Source organism: Plutella xylostella, chromosome 2 (genome assembly GCF_932276165.1).
Source record: "Plutella xylostella chromosome 2, ilPluXylo3.1, whole genome shotgun sequence".
Taxonomy (NCBI): domain Eukaryota; kingdom Metazoa; phylum Arthropoda; class Insecta; order Lepidoptera; family Plutellidae; genus Plutella; species Plutella xylostella.
In genome coordinates, this window is record NC_063982.1 from 5,535,774 (window position 1) to 5,557,443 (window position 21,670).

General features: G+C 40.5%; 1 protein-coding gene across 4 annotated transcripts; it reads left to right on the forward strand.

Moving 5' to 3' along the window:
* Positions 1–374: 374 nt before the first annotated feature.
* LOC105379963 (ATP-dependent zinc metalloprotease YME1L) lies at positions 375–20,394 on the forward strand. 4 transcript variants are annotated; one of them, XM_048631125.1, is made up of 20 exons: positions 375–657; positions 759–1,257; positions 1,974–2,123; positions 2,785–2,917; positions 3,313–3,418; positions 3,957–4,079; positions 9,949–10,036; positions 11,103–11,203; positions 12,738–12,866; positions 13,327–13,407; positions 13,933–14,015; positions 14,329–14,389; positions 14,735–14,839; positions 15,441–15,523; positions 16,131–16,231; positions 16,797–16,930; positions 17,492–17,598; positions 18,029–18,104; positions 18,519–18,599; positions 18,913–20,394. In XM_048631125.1, the coding sequence occupies exons 1-19, from the start codon at positions 622–624 to the stop codon at positions 18,591–18,593; spliced, it is 2,271 nt and encodes a 756-aa protein (XP_048487082.1). In that variant the 5' UTR covers positions 375–621; the 3' UTR covers positions 18,594–18,599; positions 18,913–20,394. The 4 variants fall into 4 exon arrangements, with proteins under 4 accessions (XP_048487082.1, XP_048487044.1, XP_048487125.1 ...); XM_048631087.1 differs by lacking the exon at positions 9,949–10,036 and having other exon boundaries at positions 376–657; positions 3,957–4,167; XM_048631168.1 differs by lacking the exon at positions 9,949–10,036 and having other exon boundaries at positions 378–657; positions 3,316–3,418; positions 3,957–4,167.
* The last annotated feature ends 1,276 nt before the right edge of the window (positions 20,395–21,670 follow it).

A 21,670-nucleotide genomic window follows, 5' to 3' on the forward strand; every position in this document is an offset into this window, starting at 1 on the left:
AATAAAAATTGCTATTTTATGTAATAAGTCAAAACGTATAACTAAAGTTTTCGTAACTTATACTCTAAGTAAATAGGAATAGCGGGTGGTAATTTCATATTTTGCTAGCTGTAGCGCTTTCCCTTGAGGATCCTGGCTATCAGCAACTCCAGTACCCCAACGCTCTAGTAACACCACGCAATCCATATCCTACAGCTCAAGAATCAATCGAAATCTTAGAATAATAATTTTGTATTCGATTCTAATGAGTGAAAGGTGTAAATTTTTTGAAATCGATTAAAGTCACAGAGCAACTTAAACAATGCTCGGAGTTTAGATTTTAGATTGAGATTCCTGAGAAGGGGCGCTAGTGTCTATGTAAAACAAAGACCCAATTTATCTCTATCGATATTCTAAGGCAAAATGTTTAGTACTATTCCTGTCCGCATTTATTTTCTGTAGTCGCACTTGAAAAAAATACTCTGTGTAAAGTCTACGTGACTGGTGATAGTGATGTGCCACGAAATTCAACAATTTTTATTGGCATTTCGCCATATTTTGCTGATATTATTCTGTTTGACGTAAGAGCCTACAAAATTTTCGAGTGCACTTGAAGAAAAACACAGTTTATTTACATGTAACATGTTTTCATTGAATTCTATAAACACCCAAAACCAGGTAACCTTCATACCATTTCAATATTCGCCACAAAATAATTGTTTACCTCCGAAAACACGAATCTGTTTGTCACCTACACATAACCTTATCTCTGTTTTCAGGTCCTAGTTAGTTTAAACCAATTGTCGTCTCGTTACGCGAGTCTATTCAAACAAAGAAAGCAGCGCGGTGAGAAAACCAACCATGTGAAGAGAAAGGAGGCTTCGTATGACGCAACAATATGCCAAGAAAGCCTGAGCGAATGTCTTCGGAACTTCGAAAAAGATGTACTGAAAGAGATGAGGCAGGTGGACCTCCGCGCCGTCACCCTGAGCCGCGCGCGGCCGAGCGGTCTCACCTCAGCGAAAAAGGTTTCATTCATTTCCGAAGACTCCTTTGAAAAAAACAAAAATGGTTGGAGTTCAACGCCAACAGTCACTGTGGATGTCAGACGGGGTCACTTCAATGTGACCGAGAACTTTGTCGGTCTGCTGGCGAGCAGCCTGCGCCAGAATAGCTTCAAGTTCAACGTGCAGGTGCGAGGGTTCAAGACAGAGCGAGGGGTTGACGCTGATCTCAAGAGGAACCCTAATCTTATTAATAGACTGCGTAAGTCCTTGGGTCAGTATGCTTGATGTGTTTGTTTCTGTTGCTTTGTAGAGACCTGTGTTGTACTTTGGGCTAATTGTATATTGTAAGGGTTATTATTGTCTTATTAACCTGCTATACATGCTTTAAATGTGATAAGAATATGCTATAGATTTAGTAGAGTGGGAGAAGCTTGGCTTTAACTCCTAGAAGTGCAGGGTTTGGTTCATGGTAAAACTATAAATTCTTGAATATGATACCTATGATATTAGTCAATAAGCATTTAAATAATTGTTTCTTTACTTAAACTCTCTCCAGTGATAACCATCCATTCCTTTATAGGGTATAAATTGACACACAGTAACTATAATCTACTCCTGAGAAGTTGGTTAATCTCAATGAATCAACTGCTCCAGGGGTGTACTAACCACCTACATCAAGTTCTCCTAGAATCATTTAATACCTCTCCAACATCTGTGATTTCTATCTAGGCACATAAGTCTCTAAGCATATCCTTCCACTATATTTGATAAATCTGTGATTATCTTCCATGCCCTTGGTGCACTGTAGACTCCATAAAATATTTATTCACATAATATAAATATGTTCAGTGAAGTAATGGACTGGACTTTATGTTTTAACAAGGTATAAAAGTGTACTATGCACTATTTAGGAGTTGACTGTAGAAATAAAGCATGCTTCTACCAATGAATCTCACAATGACTACACTAACACCATCTCCCCTTTAGGTCTGAACCTAGTGGATAATCCGTCCAACAAGCCCGGCTCCGGGCCTGAGGTGGCTCCGCGTCTCGACAAGCTGCTGAGCGAAGACTCCCCACTCACGCATGAACAGAAGGATAAGATCAAGATCGCCTTTGCTGAGGGGTATTTGGCTGGTGAGTTCATACAATGATATGATTATGCAGTGAATCAAGTGAATTAATGATTTTTGTACTATGCAGGGTGGACTTGCTGAACCATCATCATCAACCTGTATTCACCCTATGCTGAACATTAACATATAATATTCATAAACACAAGGTTTATTTGAAATTATTATAACTAAACATAAATTACCTATCACACATGCAATAAAAACTCATGACCTCCACTTCAACACTCTATTCTCGGTCTTCCTCATCAAGCCATCTCCAGCTGCCTATCTAAGCAAGCTGGATGGTGTCCCACTGTGACACATTATAAAAAATTTTCTAAAAAAATTAAAATCACACCAGAAAATAAAATTTAGGTACATAATAATCATCGCAAAATTATTACTAAACTGCTTTTGAATATCCTACATTTAACTTACTTACTTATGTTTACCATTCATGACGTCACTAATCCCTTAACCTTAAACCTGGCATCCACTCCGAGCTAAACTATGTTTGTTCACACATAGAGCATAGTTTGCAGTGGACATACATGTGCTTAACTATGTGTAGTAACTTAGTTTAACTCGCAGTGGACTGCTTACACCACAATACATGATGACGTCACCAACCCCCTCCGGCTCACACATGATAACCTCACTAACCCCCTCCCCTCTACCCGCAGGCTCGCACCCGGACAACGCGCGCGGCACGAAGGCCTCTAAGTACCTGAAGGTGGTGCAGCAGCTGCTCACCATCGTGCTGTTCCTCGCCATCTTCGTCAGCCTCATGGCCTCCGTCAGCGGGACCGTCTTCAGGTGAGGATCTAACACTATTATAACTATAATAGGTAGTTGATAAATAGTGGGGGTTCAAGAATAGTGCCTTGGGGAACTCCTTCTCGTTAACAGTTAGTTGTAGTTGAAAAGGTGTAAATAATAAAGAGTTAAGGTCCGAGAATAGTGCTCTGGAACACTGCTTCCTGATACAATCTTAGGTGGTGTAGTAATAATAGCATAGTAGTATAGTGTAGATCATGAATAGTGTAGGTAACAAAGAATGGAGATCTGTTAGCAAACATATATTGAAAACATAGCTTCACACCTTATAGATATAACCTGCAAGACCATAGGCTGTAGTTCCTTTTCTCCCTGATTTTCATCATGTAATTTGAGACACACATTTAACTCCCGTATCATCATGCGTCTCCAAGCAGGATCCAGCTGGGCAACCAGGTGGAGGTGGACCCCGAGGACATCTCCGTCACCTTCGATGATGTGAAGGGAGCTGATGAAGCCAAGCAGGAGCTGAAGGATGTGGTGAGTTGAGGAATTGGACATGTTTATACCCCCCCAAAATAATAGTACTAAAAAATTATACATAGTCGTTTATTTCATTTCATGTCTTCAAATGGTCATTAAATCACATTTAAAGTGTCTGTGTATGTGTGTGTCTGTCTGTGTTAGCGTAGTTCCAAAACGGCTGAATCTATTTTGGTTCTGTTTTTGTTATAACAATAAAATCAATGTTAGAGTGTCAAGGCAACTCTGAAGTCTTCGGGAAAAATTACTCATCTACATATTATTATCATTTATGTATCGATTGTTGCACTTTGCTAACGCCCTCCGCTCCTGATCAAATGAATTATATTTTATATTTACGATGTCTTTCTAAAATACACCTCTTTTTCTTGTTCAGCCTATACCTAGCCTACGTCCAGCGACTGTCATTGCTGAACTTAAACCTCTTTCAAAGCACACCACTTAGTGCCATCTATAGTCTTCTCCATTAACTATTATTCTTATTTATTTATTACTTCATTAACTCAACTAATACACTCTTTCCCCCCAAAACCAGGTGGAATTCCTAAAATCCCCCGAGAAGTTCTCCTCCCTAGGGGGCAAACTGCCCAAGGGGGTGCTGCTAGTGGGGCCTCCGGGGACGGGCAAGACGCTACTGGCTCGCGCGGTGGCGGGCGAGGCGCGCGTGCCGTTCTTCCACGCCGCCGGGCCCGAGTTCGACGAGATCCTGGTGGGGCAGGGCGCGAGGAGGGTGCGGGATCTGTTCAGTGAGTTGGATATGTAATTTTTCAGGTGTCTTAATAGGGGTGAAATAAAAACACTCTGAATCCTCTGCTGTGTCATTCGTTCATAAAGAATCAGAATCAGAATCAGAATAACATTTATTTGCCTACTTTGTGTGATAACAAATTTTGCCTGTGGCCGGTGAGCCGTGCAGGGGTGAGTCAGCTAACTTATGTCCAAATGGAACTATGTTTGCTGTGTTCTGTTGATGCGTAACAAATGAGTATTAACAATACCTAAGGTTACGTGTTAAATTAGTGTAGGTACTTACGATATTATTATTTAAAATATTAATGTTAGTTTATAATAACAAATGAAATACTTAATAGGTTCTAGGTAGGTAGGTATACAGTTCATCAGTTTATTTTCAAAGGTCGCGGATCTTTTGTTTTGTCAGTGGGCCATCTCTTATGACCTTTTTCTTTGGGGTCATACAGTATGTAGCCTAATCTGTGATTAACTCTTAGAGGGTTGAATTCACCATGTTTTTGGTAAGGATCTCCTGGGGATTCAAGATCTTCTATTTCCAATTTAGAAATTTTTAGCAACATATTCGTGTGAAGGTCCTCAGCGCGTAAGTGCCAAGCTTCTATATCAGCCATCTCCCAGATCGCTTCTGTAGGCGTTCGTCTTGGTAGCTGAGCGGCATTTTTTAGTGCCAATCTATATTGACGCTCTATTTTGCTGAGATTAGTGGAACTGTATCTCGGGAGAAGTTGAACAACTCCATAATCCATCAGTGGCAGAATGCAGGCCTGAATGATAGCTAGTTTAGTTTCTAAATCAGTCTTCGCATTATATCCTATTATTGGTCCCAGGGCTCCCCTGATTTGCTTCAATTTTTTGACGACCTTCTCGGTGTGCTGGTTCATTTTCATGTGTTTGTCAAAGATGACACCGAGGTATCTGATCTGCTTTTGATACTGTAACGTTTGTTCTTTCAGTTTCACTGTTGGCCGGTACTTTTTCTTTTTCGAGAACATAATGCATTCAGTTTTTTCTATGTTACATTTTAGCCCCCATCTGGTGTAGTAGTCAATAATCATTTCCGCTGCCCACTCAGCACGCATAGTAGCATGATCAGGGTTTGGTGCTCTGTTGAGTATACATAGATCGTCAGCATACTGTGACAGTTTGAGTCCTTTGATACGGTCTTGGATGTCCCAAATATCATGAACGTACAGATTGAAGATAACTGGTCCCAGGATTGAACCTTGAGGTACGCCGTTGTGTATTGGTTTATCTTCGGTTGTCGTAGTTCTAAATCTACCTCTCAAGTTTCTGCCTTCGAGGTAGTTCTCGATTATCTTAATGATATTATTCGAGACTTCCTTATTTTGAAGTTTCTTTATCAGGCCTTTATGGTTAATAGAATCGAAGGCCTTCGATAGGTCAGTCGATATCATGGCAATACTTTCGTCATCGGCTAACGCATCGGTTATTAGTTTTCCGGTTCGTAGAATCTGGGTTCCTGTGCCTCTTGCCCTTGTGAAGCCGTGTTGGTATGTTGGTTGCAGCCGGTTGACCGTAGCGTTGAGTCTGCTCAGGATCAGACGCTCACACAGCTTTCCCATGATGTTGAGCAGTGTGATGGGTCGGTAAGAAGGTGCCAGGCGGTGATCTTTGCCATCCTTGTGCAGGAAAATGCATACGCCAGTTTTCCATTTCATAGGGAAGTAACCTGTGGACAAAACAAAGTTAGCAAGAGGCACGAATGCCTCGATGAATACTTCTCCTCCAAGTTTGAGAGCGTCTGCTTTTATCCCATCTAAGCCAGGGGCTTTCTTGTTTTTGAATTTGCTCAGTGCTAGTTGGACTTCTCTTCCTGACGTCAGATCGAGAGGTTGGAACGGTGTAGTTTTTTCAGTTCCTTCATCGTCTTCCGATATTTCAGCATCTTTTACTATGGCTGTGTCTACTAGCTTGTCGATAGTTTCTCTTTCTGTACTGCATCCTGTGATGTTTGGAAGTTTAACGATAGGTTTCTTAAAGTTTCGTTGGATGCGCCACATTTGTGTTCTATTGTCCCGTGGATCTTGGAGTTTGTTAAGCCAGCCTTTTTCGGAATATTCTTTCAGGGCTTTTTCAGCTTCTCTCTTAGCATTGTTATAAAGGGTACGTATTTCAGATCGGACTCTGGGATTGCAGTGTCTTGCTTGCCATTCTATTTGTTTAAGTTTATTTCTATAATCTATCTTATTGTTGATTTCCTCAGGTAGTCGTTCCTGTCTCGTGGAATTTTTCAAGGGCGCATGTTTGTCGAGGGCGCTAATAATGGAGTTTTCCATTGTTTCGATGTATTTCTCACAATCGGCTTCTGTAGTAATATCTACGTTAAGCTGACGGAAACCTTCCCACATTGTCTGTTGGTATGCCGCTCTCAGTTTCTCATCGTCATAAATTTTCTTTGTGTTACGGAATAGGTGCTGCTCTATATTGTGTTCGACCTTTACTGTTAGTAGCCAAGGAAGGTGATCCGAGCCCACGCTTTCTACGTGTTTACCTTGCGCTTCAAGCTGTTGGTGTGTTATTATAGCTAGGTCCAGGATACCGTCTCCCTGGCTAAAAGGTCTGGACGGGGCATTAGCGTGTTTCAGCAAACAAATTCCATCCTTAATTGCTTTTTTAACAGTGTTACCAAGACCAGCGTTCCTTTTATGGCCAAGCATTAGCATTTGAAGGTTCATGTCGCCAATGATGATAGATGGATCGTCGGCTAAGGTCTCCTCCAGTTCATCTCTGGCATGATTCTGATTTGGGATTTGGATGTATATTCCTTTAATCTTGATATATTGTCCGGTAGCATGATTAATAAAAAGTTTGATCCCTATGCCTTCTATACTTCTGTTTTCATCACGCCAGCCGGGGGTAACTTCTGTTTCGACCCACCTTAGCCCCCTTTGTACATACATGGCAGTGGTTAGATGTTTTTCCAATGTATGGGTGATTTTATCGTACCCCTTTATATTATACTGATTATTCTCCATATCGATCTTGCATTCATTGAATAATAAAATGGACGGTCTGTATTTCTCGACTAGTGTTTTAATTTCTTTGAACTTGTGTCTTATTCCTTGGGCATTTAGGTGTAAGATTTTAAGATTTTGTATTATTTTTTTATTATCATTGTTGGCCATTTAGATGCAAGTGTATCCTGTTTATGGTATCAGTCAGCATCATCAGTGTCTGTTGCATTTGTGTTTGCATTTGGAAGAGGCCTTCTAGCGTCAGTCCAGCTTTTGTCGGTGCCACTTGTTCTGTAGGTGACGGCGCTGCTTCTTTTTGAGGCAGTGTTGGAAATTGCTTTGTGTTTGTGATATCTGCATATTTCACACCCAGTCGTACCACTGAGCGTTTGATTCTCTCCTCTTTCTTTGATTGCTTAGCCTCTGCTTGTTCAATTTGTCTTGCTATCATATTTTTGAACACAGGACATTTTGCATTGTTGGCGCCATGGTCTTCTTCTTTGCAGTTTCTGCAGACTTTCGTTGTTGTACCCTCAGCTGTGGTCAAAACTATTTGTGGTTCTTCTTGTTTACCATAACACGATTGTTTTGAGTGATCGAATGCATAGCATTTCTTGCACTGAACGATGTGTTTTGGGTTTTCTCTGTATGGTTCGACCTTGATAGTAGGCGCGCAGAAAAATTTCCTTTCCGCATTTTTGAAGTTCGCTAGAAGTTCTCTTGATTTGTATTCGCCATCAAAAATGAGTAGGTGTATTTTGCCTGCTCTCCCTAGTGGCTTGATTGCAAGTGGTTTAATACCGATGCAGTCTTCTATCTCGTTAGCAATGGTGTCAGTGGATTCATCGTAGGTATCATTTTTAAGCACAATCTTAGTCGCCATTTGTCTATCGGCCTTTGGTTTTGGTGCGATTATTCTAGTTATCCCGCAGGTTTCAAGCGTAGTGAGTAGATTCACTCGCGCTGTTGCATTTGTAGGGTTAATTTTTATTTGGCCTTTCATGATATTAAGCGTTGAGCAATTTTTAGCTACTGATTCTCTAATTTTCTTTAGCGTTTCTTGATTTTTTATTGCATTTTCATCCCTGATAATTATATTAGGTATGTGGGTGTTTCTCTGTGCTGGGGCCGCATTGTTTGAAGCGCATGTACGCTGTCTTTTCGCTCCTCTAGTTACCATTTGGTTTGCCACTTCTTTGACTTGCGTGGTGTCACATGTTGTTGTTTGTAATTTGAACCCAGCTGCTGTAGGTGGTGGCCGAACTGGTCGTGGGGTTTTCCATGCATCAAGCGTAGTCTGTACTGTACCTACAGTATGGGAGGTTCCTAGTGTAGTTTGGCTTTCGATGTAATCACCTTCCTTTGTAGTGGGTTTGTACACGCGTTGACTATCTCTTACCACTGCAGTGGGCGGAGCTAGATGTGTGGCGCCGTTAGTTACATAGGTATTCCGGTCGGTTGATGTTTCGGTATTTCTGCTAGTTTGGCTTCCCCGCTTATTCTTTTCGTGATTTGCGGACAGCTAGAGGTAGTAGTTCACTTTGTGTAACATATTCTATAAATGCACACTGGTTTTTACCGCACTTACAGATGAACCATTCCTCAGAAGTGAAGCTCTCAATAGGCAAGGTAGTTATTTCCTTCTTAATTTTGCAGTCGATGCATGGGCGAATATTTTTCACGCCGGTCGCTTCTCCTGCGGTATATATTGATACTAAAGATTCAATTTCTAATAATCCGTTATCATATTTAGGCTCAGCTTTAAGCGCCGCTTTTATGAGAAAGAATTTCTTACATACCTTGCATTGAATCCTTCTAGTGTTCATCTGATTTATTCCCCATAAAGGTTCTATTTTGAAGGTACATTCACATTCCCAGCACTGCACTATGTTTTTGTTGAAGTCCGATAAATCTATTTTAACTAATTTCACTTTGTCTTTAACTGTTTCACTGTCTGATCCCGTGCAAGGCGGGGCCGTGTCCATATCACTGTTTTTAATATAATTTATATTGTTCTCCGAAAACATTTTCGATATGTTTAGGTATCTACTATAAATTCACCAACACTATACTAATTCCGGGGGTTACGAGGCCCCCCGGGCTATTCACAGTTCAGAATTTACTATAAAGAGTTCACTGTATAACTCGCGGCCGTGTAGAATTTTTCGTTCAACACAGTAAACAAATGACGGTCGCTTATCGGTCGTGCGCGTGAGTCACCAATTGTGAGCGCTCCGTGGGCACGTCCGCTCGCTACCGCAACTCCGGCGAGACCCCGTTCATAAAGGCAAAATGGCGGCCATTTTCTGCCGCGCTTATGATTCGATCTATATCCGGCTGTATTTCTGTTTTCGCCAATAATAGTGGGTGTTTTAATACACATTCTTGTAACTCGTTCATTCTAAATCCAAGATGGCCGCCGTTTCTGTCAAAACACACGATTTAACCTTTAAATCGATACCTAAATCCTAGATACTAGTATAGTCGTGTTCGCTATGTATGAATATATAGAGTGCTTCTAGTGCTATAAATTTGTTCATTCTAAATCCAAGATGGCCGCCATTTCTGTCAAAAACACTCGCTTTAAACTCTAAATTGGTCCCTAAAGCCCACATACTAGTATAGTCTTGTTCGCTGTCTATCTGGAGCTACTGTCGCTAAAGCCTCCACAACAGTCTAGTTGCCGTATAAATTGGTCCCTAAAGCCCACACACTAGTATAGTCTAGTCCGCCGTGTATGAGTACACCTGGAGCTGAAGCGTCCTCAAGACGCTCCTGGCTCGCGCGGTGGCGGGCGAGGCGCGCGTGCCGTTCTTCCACGCCGCCGGGCCCGAGTTCGACGAGATCCTGGTGGGGCAGGGCGCCAGGCGCGTAAGGGATTTGTTCAGTGAGTTACCGAGTGGAATAAGTCGTTTTTCAGGTGTCTTTTAAGAGTAAACTGAGTTGTTCTTCCACGCGCCGGCCCGGGCTCCACGAGGCCTGGGGGGGCAGGGCGCCCGGCGTGCGGGACCTGAGCCCGTATCACGAAAATTCGAGCTAACGTATAGAATCGAATTCGAGTGCGACAACTGTCAATTTGATAGGTAAAAAGTGTTCGAAAGTGCTGTCAAGTTGCCACTTGTCGCACTCGCATTCGATTCTATATTGTTCGTGATCGCCCTGCTGTTCAGTGAGTTGAATGTGTCATTTTCAGGTGTCTTATAAGCGCAAACTGTGTAAAAATAGCGCGACGCCATATAAAAACGCTCTTAATCTCAAAACATCGTGACGCCATTGGCGCTAAAATGGCTAAAGGCTCTCTTATTTCATTCGTTCATAAAAGCAAAATGGCGGCCAATGTCCGCCATTTTCTTCTACGTTTATGTTTCCATCTATATCCGGCTGTATTTCTGTTACCAGTAGGAATTGATATTATATAGTGCGTCACATAATAATTACTATATTCCATTCCACGGGGAAAGACATCTGATACAAACAAAAACTACCCTTATTCGAATGTAATAAGGGTTCCCCGTGGAATATAGCCTGCGTCTAAGTAATCTTTAAATATAGGCGCCACATAGGTGCCAATCTGAGATAGGAGCCATTTCTGTCAAAGGTCGTATTTGTTGCAACGTCTGTTGCGACACGAAGCGGCGGACGAATATGCTTTTCAGGTCACTTTTTAGGAACAAAATAAAGCGATGCTTCTATTTGTCTATTGCGGTAAGGACTCGCTTGAAATCATCTGATATCATCCATTCAGTAAATGTAAAATGATCGCCACCGGGCTATCTAATTATGTAATACAGCACCTGTGTCTTGATAGGCCTTTTAATATTAAAATATCAATTCCCATTATATTGATACCGTTTTGATAGATATCTTACTGATGCTTTCCTAAACAATATCCTTTGACACAGTTACATCCCCAATCAATAAACACTACTCAACTCAAAGTTCTTTCCTTACAGAAGCAGCCAAGGAGCGCGCCCCGTGCGTGATATTCATCGACGAGATAGACTCGGTGGGCGCCAAGCGGACCAACAGCGTTCTACACCCGTACGCCAACCAGGTAACACAACACATGCTGAGTCAGGGAGTTTTTGCTGACACAGGGCAGAAATTTTTATTAGTAAATTCATTGCTGTCAGTCTGTTACTTTCTAACACAAACATGCAGATGATATAGTAGCTACGAGATGATATACTAGTAGCTAATGCTACTTTTATACAACACATGCTGAATCAGATATTCATTGATGAGATAGACTCGGTTGGAGCTAAGAGGACCAACAGCGTTCTACACCCGTACGCCAACCAGGTAACACACTCTATACAACACATGCTGAGTCAGATACCTATTCATCGACGAGATAGACTCGGTGGGGGCCAAGCGGACCAACAGCGTGCTACACCCGTACGCCAACCAGGTAACAGACAGTTTAAATGTATTTATATAATTACAGTTGTTTAGAGTAATATTTACTTATAAATTAATTAAGAATTATATTAGAAGTATAAAACTTAAATTTTAAATGAAAGGTACAAAATGGATGGCTATACTTTATGTACACTTACAAGGCGGGCGAGATAACTAGACACCTGGGTTAAATGACATTTGTCTTTAGTACTGAGTGCAAAAAAGTAATATCGATATTACCAAAAATATTTCTTTTCATCCTCTTGGCTATCAATATTTTTATAATTAAGCTCGGAAAAATAATAAACCTCGCCATACTGTGCAGTTTAAATGAACTAATTTCATAAAGAAAATTGTTGCGAGAACGTAAACATAATATACATGTAGCGCCCCTATATTTGAAATTATTCTGGTTATCAAAAAACCCGCATGCGAAAAACATACTACCTGACTTTTGTTATATTGTAATAAAATTACAAAGTACAGAAACTTTGATTTCGGCTTAGTATACCCTTTTTGCAACACCCTGTATAAATCCTGGCTGTCCACGACACAGGCCTAGCCTAGTGTGGTAGCCCTTGTTCACCACCTTTTATTTTTTACCAAACACTGCAACCGATATTTTTTATAACTTTCATAATCTTTAGTTTAAATTTATAAATATTTTTTAATTTTTTCATTTCAAGTATTCAAGTTGTTACCTACTTGTTAAAGTAGTAACAAAAAAGTATGCGATAAAAAATATTTATTGTTAATCGTCTGATAATTCTTATGCTAACGCTACAAAAGGACAATGGCAATGTCTTCAACATTACGATATTGGCATTGTACGACATAAAGGCACCATAACACTTTGTCATCGGTCTCTCTCCTCCACCGTACTGTCCTTCATACTTTCTATATTCCATAGGAAAAAATCGGGAAAATACCGACAATCTATTCATAGTCAGAGGCCTTAGGGCAGCTTGAAAATATCTGAGAGCCGGGTTGCCCACTTACCCGACACCCCACCACAAGCTTGCTTGTGTTGGGGTCCACCAACCCGCACTAGGCCAGCGTGGTGGACTAGGCCTAAAACCCTTCCTTCATTGGAAGGAGACCCGTGCCCCAGCAGTGGAAACGTCATGGGTCGTGATGATGACTAATAGTTCACTTCCAAACTTAACCAACACATTTTGCGCCCACAGACAATAAACCAGCTGCTCTCGGAAATGGACGGTTTCCACCAGAACGAGGGGGTGATAGTGCTGGGAGCCACCAACCGACGCGAGGACCTGGACCAAGCCTTGTTGAGGCCCGGCCGGTTTGATGTGGAGGTGGGTCTGGGTTTGATGCTCGACAGAGAATCTTACTAATGTTATAAATGTGAAAGTTTGTTATGGACGGCGGATGGATTTAGCTGACACCGTGGATTAATAGACATAGGATACTTTTTATCACTGAATTTCTATGCGACAATGACAAGCTTTTAAGTCCAAGCGAAGATAGCTGGAAAGCTAGAGTCTAGACTAACATAATTATGTCCATCGATTCTGAAGGCAAAATATTTAATTTTAGCAGAGGAAAATGAGATTTACGGATAGTCTCATGCAGTTAAATTTTCAACAAAGAATTTAACGTTACGACAGCATTAAAATGAGAATTTGTTCCTTCAGAATGGATATTGCAATGAATCTACCTACCTATTCACTGGCCTCTTACCTTACCTATGTTATATATGCATAATGTTTGTAAACTATGTTTCACACAATCTTTACCCGTCGCCTACCCGTCCAGGTGAACGTGCCCACGCCGGACTACGAGGGGCGGCTGGAGATCCTGCAGATGTACCTGAGCAGGGTGGCCGCGTCGCCTGAGGTACTGTTACTGATAGGGTTTAAGAATAAAGTGACGTAACTCAATAAATGTAGAAATTGAGTTTTAATCTTAAAAACTTTTTTTAAATTAGTTTATCATTTTGTTCTAAAGGGGTTAGAAATAATTGGGACAAGCCTATCTCAAACAGTAAAGAATTGCTGGCTTATGATGATGTATTCTTTCAATGTTTTGTCTGTTTCTTAATTTTACAATTTAAATGCATGGAAGTACAAAAAAAGCGGAAGGAATATCGCCAACTAAAAATTAAAGCACCCTAAGTAAGTCACTTTCATTGTTACGACGAGCCCGACACACACACACATTCACACTCAAAGTAAGTCAGTTTGCCGCCGCGCGCCTATCACGTCTCACCTACGCACCAACACACTCTCATGTCGCCGCCATTGTGGTGCTTCAATGTTTAAGTAAGCGAGATTCCTTCCGCCTTTTTTCCACTTCCATGTTTCAATGCTTTTTTCTACGGCAATTAGTACCTACTAATATAAATGCTATGTATGTCTATAGGTGCAACCGGCGGTGCTAGCGCGCGGTACAACCGGGTTCACGGGAGCTGACCTCGAGAACATGGTCAATCAGGCCGCGCTCAAGTAAGTACAGTGTAGAGTACTGATATAAATGTTTTATTGTAAAAATATAAAAATAATTACATTCAAAAACTATAAATTGAGGGTTTTTTAAAGGATTTATCTGTCATTGTTATTATGGATCGAAATACTTTTTTTTCTAGTGGTTTAGTCGCGATGGAAGGATCCGCACAAATATAATGACATACATTCTAAAAAAACATTATTCCCAACATGTGGTAGTTAGTAAAAAATGCATGTTATTTCTAAAATATGAAGATGCGAAGTGTCAAAACTGCCTCCGCCTGAGCTTTAAATTCCATTTGTTTTTTTGTAGGGCAGCAATAGACGGCGCCAAGACCGTCACCATGAAGTACCTCGAGCACGCTCGGGACAAGGTTTGTGTTTACATTTATTACTTTTATTGTTACTCAAATGACAGTTCTCTATTTGCATGCCATAGATTTATAGTATTATTTAATTTTGACCACTTAAGACATACTGACATCTGACATAATGATAATTCTAGTTCGGAAAACTAGACGGATAGATACTATGCGTTGTAAAATAGAGCTTGAGCCCTATGACGTTTGTTTGATGAATGAAATAAAGTTCGTTTTCCCTTGAAAACACACGAATGTCACATAAAATTGATGGATGTCTAAGAACTCATGATATATTTTACAAAGTCTAATAAGTAATTATAAACATTTCCATTATAAATATAAATTTGTAATTGGCAGGTGCTGATGGGCCCGGAGCGGCGTGCGCGCCTGCCCGACGAGGAGGCCAACGCCATCACCGCCTACCACGAGGCGGGGCACGCCGCCGTCGCATACTACACTAAGGTATCGTTGTTTTTTTTTTATAAAAAAAAGTGTTAAAAAAAATATTATTTACAATTTTGTATGATAAAAAACTAGATTAAATTTTGTGGTGAAAAAATTGCGTGAGTATATAAAAGTACATATTTTCAATGCAAGATTAAGCCATTTTTTAATTTTTTTAACATTTTGAAATGTTGGTGATTTTAATAAATCATATCTAGGTAGATTCCCTCTCGGGATTTGTACTAACATACATAATAGATGGTGAGCCTAAATAGTTACCTCATCCAACCACAAAAGGCATCCACTACATACCATTCTATCCTTGTCACTTTTACTAACTATCCACCACATTCCCTTCGGGATTCTATACTTGTCACTTAAACTAATGTTGGGTTGCACAAATGAACTTTAAGCTAATGTCGGCATTAAATCTATATCTGTATCTTTCCGTCCCTATACTGATAAAGCAAGGGTGCTACACATTTAAGGTCGACATTAGCTTTAAGTTCCTTTATACTATACATCTCAGCGTTTAACTCATCGACTTAAGTATGTTTTCATAATGTTTATAAGTTATACTGAAGTGGTATTAAATAAACTTCTATCCTATCTATTCCAGGACTCCCATCCCCTGCACAAGGTGACCATCATGCCGCGCGGGTCGTCGCTCGGTCACACGGCGTACATACCCTCCAAGGAAAGGTACATCATCACGATTTGTACTCACCACTGTTGTTGTTGAAATAAATGTATGGGATGGCAATAGAAAAGGGTTTTGCCAAAGTTGTGTAGTAAGCCGACTTTTGGTGGAATATTGTAAAGTCACGTGACCAAGAAAGTTTCTACTTTGGACCATTTCTATAATAATCCCCAGAGTCACCCCCTTTCAGCTTACTGTAACGGTTTTTCAACATTATATTTTTGCTGTATACAGAGCATTATCGGATGCAATAAATGATTGAGTATTGAGTATAAACTGCGATACGGCTCGCGACCTATCACGTGAGTACCTACAAATGTACTTGACCGTACAAGGGGCAGATGAGCCTGACCCTTCTCTCACAGTAACAATGCTTTTGAGTGGGGTCAGGTTTCTCTGCCCCTTACTAGTATAGCGAAAAGTGGGTGACTTCCTTGTGAGTCACCTCTGACTCCGCCTTCGGGCATTACAAGCGTGAGCATATGTATAGGTAAACTAATATTGTATTGTATTAATAGGTAAAGTAATAAACTCGTTATACTGTAGTATGTATAATAATTTTCCGTATATCTATAATTTACTAATTATATCAATATCACTACATTCCAGGTACCACGTGACGAAGCAGCAGCTGCTGGCGATGATGGACTCCATGATGGGCGGGCGCGCCGCCGAGGAGCTGGTCTTCGGGCCCGACAAGATCACCTCAGGTACACTACAGTATACTATAGTCTATCGAACGTGTACTGAGTATGTCTGTCGTACTTTGTTAGGACCAATGGGGAGAAAAACTAAAAGCTAATTACAGATGGCGCCTTAGGCGACTGTGCCTGATTCCCATTTTTTCTCCCCAACAATGTACCTAATTGGTCAGAACCTGAAATGCACAATGGATTGTGATGAAAAAGTTGCACTTGGTTTTCTTTCCTCTTGCAACGCAGTTATAAATAATAACGTGGACCAATAGAAACGCAATAAAAAAGCGATAGTCGTTTGTTATTTTTTTTTAACTATTATACATACATACCTATCACATACCTACCACTCCATCTACATATTTTACATTATTTTTCTTAGAATATAATATATCAAGGACAAATACTGGAGCTAAATAAGCTTAATCCTACCTTAACTAACCGTAACGGGTTGTGAAACGTTAGTATATTAATCAAATTCTAAAATAAAAATTATTGAAAATTTTGACACATTTTATATGGATGTTTTTCATTGCTGGTGAGTGTATTCTATTCTAATTCCACCTCATGTATCTTCCAGGCGCCTCCTCCGACCTCACCCAAGCCACGTCCATAGCTCAACAGATGGTCTCAGTCTGGGGCATGTCCGACGCGGTAGGGCTTCGCACGCACCCGCCCGCCGCCGCGCCGCCCGCGCCCGCCACCACCGAGCTGGTAACTGGTTATAATTATATGTGGGGACATCTCACACACGGCCATCCGACCCCAAAGTAGGCAGGGCCTGTGAAATAGGTATCGGTTTGCTGATATACTTACACAGACACATAGATAGATACAAATTTATGCCCAATACCCGAGTACAAAATATCTGTCTCTAAATAAATATGAGCCCAGGACAGGATTCGAACCCGGGACCTTCGGCATAGCAGTCAGGCTCACTAACCACTACTCCATTCGCCAGTCCAGAATCTAGATCGTATTACCTCCCCCTCAGCAACATAGAAAGAAAGAAAGAAAAACTTCATTTGACACTGACAGCAATATTGATAAACAAGTAACCCGTAGTGTATTATACACTTGCACCACAGCTACCTCTAATCCTATTTTTTTAATTTGTGTAAATCTCTTCCATCCAAACGTTGTCTGGTAGAGATTGCTATAAGCAATAGGGCCGCCTTTTCTACTGTGCTTATTTTTAAGTTTCATTTTGTAATTTTTTTTCTATGTTGGTGCTAATAAAGAGGATTGTAATTGTAACCCCTGCTTTTTCTACAGATGGACAAAGAGATCAAGAAGATCCTGTCGGAGAGCTACGAGCGAGCCAAGGCGATCCTGCGCGCGCACGCCAAGGAACACCGAGCGCTGGCTGAAGCACTGCTCAAGTACGTACGGTGGCCTGCGCCTAAAAGTATACAGGCGGAGTTTTTAAAATAGCGATCTCAAGCTCACATGCTGCTCAAGCACATCCACATAAACACCACTGCTACACACATAACACACAAGACGTCCCCGGATTTATAACAGATGTAGCTGGTCCCTTCATAATCAATGATCGCTATTTTAAAAACTCCGCCTGTATACTTTTAGGCGCAGGCCACCGTACTTGTAACGATGCCTGGAAGATATCGCTTTTAGCGTTACAATTAAACTCCTTATCAGAAAACGCGATATACTGAGCTAATCGTATTCGGGTATATTGATTTCACTTTTAAAAGTGATAGTGTGTATAAGGCGCGGCAATTTAAAAATATAAAAAATTATAGTAGGTACTTAACTTGTCTAAGTACTTAACTCATTTTTTCTCGTCAACAGATACGAGACCCTAGACGCGGATGACATAAAGGCTATTATGTCCGGATCCACCATACGACCAGACAAGGTTGGCAAGGTAAACTCACCCTTATAGTCATTTTGTAACATTCTGTTATGTTGTTTGTAGTGATAAGCTGGGTTTTTAGGGAATATTCGGTCCAAGGTAGCTTGTATGAAAATACAGCGAGGTCCAAGTTAGGATGCTTTTCTAACAGAGCTGTGCTATGCAGCATAGCCTATTCTACGTTGCTTATGGATGCGTTTGATATCCACCAATCATATTCATAGTTCCGCATTTAATCACTTATCTTTGGTGGAAAGGAATCCTTATGCCTACTTTCACCATACTCTGTTACATTATAACAAGGGATTGGTAGTTGACTTTTGACACATGACATTGTTGTTCAAACGCAACATAAACTTAGTAGACCCAGACATTAACGTGCCTATAACTTTAAAAACTAAAGATACTCTGTTATGTATATTCCAGGAGCCAGTGCGAGAGAGCAAGGACAGCAAGGAGCCCTCCCCCCCGGGCCTCATGCCGCACCCCGCGCCCGCCTAGCCGTAGGTATGTATACCACCTGTATTATTATTATTAGTCCCGAATTTATACAACGAACTGTCATATAATTCGTAGAACGAACTGTCAGAATTCATAGCACGAACTATCAGAATTCATAGCAATTGGATTTCGGAATTGTAACAAGAGGCTTGCAAGCGTCATCATCGTGACGTGATAATCTAATTTTGACTGTCTATCTTAACATAAAGAGTCGAATTTTGAGTATCAATGGCAAGGTCCAAAACCGTTATAATAAATAACTTATTTCGCTTTGTCCGTTTATAAATGGAAAATTAATATGACCAATCTATTGTTTCAGACAATCCTGCAGTCAAAGGCCAACAATGTAGAACTAAACACATGCGTTGCGAATGTGCAAACACACTGACAAACACTATTATATACAGAGTGTTGCAAAAAGGGTAGAGTTAACCTGAAACAGGTCGTAGTGTAACCAAAAATGTGTTAATCACAAATTTATTGATGAGCAAATAATAATAAAAATATAAATTAGCAGCAGCCTCTAAAGACACCTTTGCAAATCTTGATGTAATTTTTTTGCAATTAGGTATAAAAAAATATAAAAATACGAGAGCGAAAGTTCAATGGGGCTTATTTTTGATTGCCAAACCCTTTTTGCATCCTAAAGCATAGATATAATATTACTTCGCATATAATATCATATCGACAATCTCCCACTTTGGGGTAAGCCAAAAAATATTGAAAGGAAATGCCTGTAAAATGCTTAGCAACACTATATTATGGTGTATACTTTGTGAATACAAAATGTACAAATATTCTGACAGTGTCACAGAAAATTTTGAAGGCACTTAACCTACCTACGTCATTTAATTTGTCCAAACTTATTAAAAATTTAACCTAATCTGCAATCATCATCGCTTAGCATTGCCACTGTAGTAGTTATCTTTACTATTAAACTTATTAATTTAAAACGGTAACTGTGGTTATAACTCGTAGATAGTTTGTTCTGATACAGAGGATATTTTCAGTAAAAAAAAATACACTTTCAAACGTCACAGACGTTTTAATTCGTATTATATTTAACTGAAGCAGTCCCCGCTACACTGTTCTGTTATCGACGGCGATAAACTCCTTCTTTGCACGTTCAACCAATCACAGTGCAGAATTTATCGCGAATCGTGAGTTACATTTATCTACGTGGACAATGGGCCCGTGTAGCGGGGACTGTTAAGAATTAAAGATTGTGTCTGTTCAATTTCTTCTACGATTATTTATATGTAAACCATCTCGGTTAGTTTTTAATCGTCCGGTTATTTATTTATTCGCTATAAATAATTAAAAAAAAACGAATGTTATGTGTCTGCTTTAAATTTATCGATGAGAACTATCGAAATATAAAATGTATAAAACAAAACGGTGGATTTTGAGGTTTATTAAGGCCTGCAGATAAAAAAAACAACATGAAATGGCGTAGACACATATTATCTCAGTCTGTTTTTATGTCTGTCTATATTCCTTCCTACTCACCCTTTGATCGCCGCCATTTTCATATAATTTCTTTATTTGCGGGTAAAATACCGGGCGATTAGCTATAAACTATTTTATCCATATAGATCTATTAAAGTTAGCAAGTAAATAGGTACATTAGAGTGAACTATTACAACGTAACTGCCTTAACTATTGTGTTATCTATTCTTACTGTAAAATATGAAAGGGAAAATATATAAAGTCGTTAGATAAGATTAGCATTTCTGGAGGAATCAAATTGAATAAGTTGTATGATTTTATTAAATATAGAAATTCATATTTATAAAAGTAACTATTGTTTTTATTTGTGTCACCAAACGCACACCTATCTCCTACTTAACGCCACCATGGTACCATCATCAGGTATTATTTGGGACCTGTTTCACAATGTCTGGATAATAACTACCTGTGGGATAAAAGCAGGATAAAAGAATTGCTGCCACTGTCTGAAACTTGACTACGGAGAGTGACAGCATGTTTTTTTATCCAAGAGGAAGCCATAATCCAGACATCGTGAAACAGCCCCATAGTTAATTTTTTGTGGTCTCTCATAACTTTTCTGGTGTTCGTAATGAAAAGCACAGCGTTTCTCTCGGGCTAACCCCCTACTTAATGCCTCGGGCATTGTTAGATTTATTTATTTTTCAAGATGAAAAATCCCTTGTCGATTGAACGAAGCGAGTGTGGCAATTATTCCTAAAAACCCCAATATTTGCAGGAAAGTATCGAAAATGAAAGACACCAATAGTTTTTCCATTTTATTATCATGTCGGCTGGTCTATACATATATTGACGGGTGCTACTGTGGCGGCGGCGCAGCCCCGCCCCCCGAGCGCGTGCAGGCGCGGCGCCCGCTGCAGCTGCTGCCAGCGCACAGAGCAGGGGGCGCGTTGTGTGATGATAGGGGACCTAATTGAAAGCATCTGGCACAACCTAATCTATGTCAAATAAGTGTTTCTTTATCTTTACACAGGCAGACAGTAACGCTATTCTGAATCTCATAACTCATAATCGTTTCACTACTATGACAAACCGAACGATAACGATACGTCACTTAATCGCGGGACAATCGACTGTTGCTGAACCGTTCAATCTGTCAATTTAGTATCTGTTATTGTAGAAAAGACTATAGCATCTCGTGTTTATTAGCGCCCGAGCGAAGCGAGGGCGCCATAAGCCCGGGGGTTGCATTGCAATTATGCCTAGAAAAGTTTCGAAAATGAAAGACACCAATAGTTTTTCCATTTTATTATTATAAACTCCTCTTCTACATCAGTGTGGGTGCGACGGGCGCGGCGGCTCGGCCCCGCCCCCCGAGCGCGTGCAGGCGCGGCGCCCGCAGCGCGCGGAGGAGGTGCCGCCAGCGCACCGGGCAGGGGGCGTTGTGTGATGGTAGGGTTCTAATAGAAGAGCATCTGGATCAGGCACAATCTAATCTGTGTCACATATATGTTTCTTTGTATTTACCTAGGCAGACAGCAACGCTATTCCGAATCTCGTCATCCATTCACTATGATGTATTTTGACTGGCTAATGCTTTCGCCATAGTAACAAACCCTACACGCATT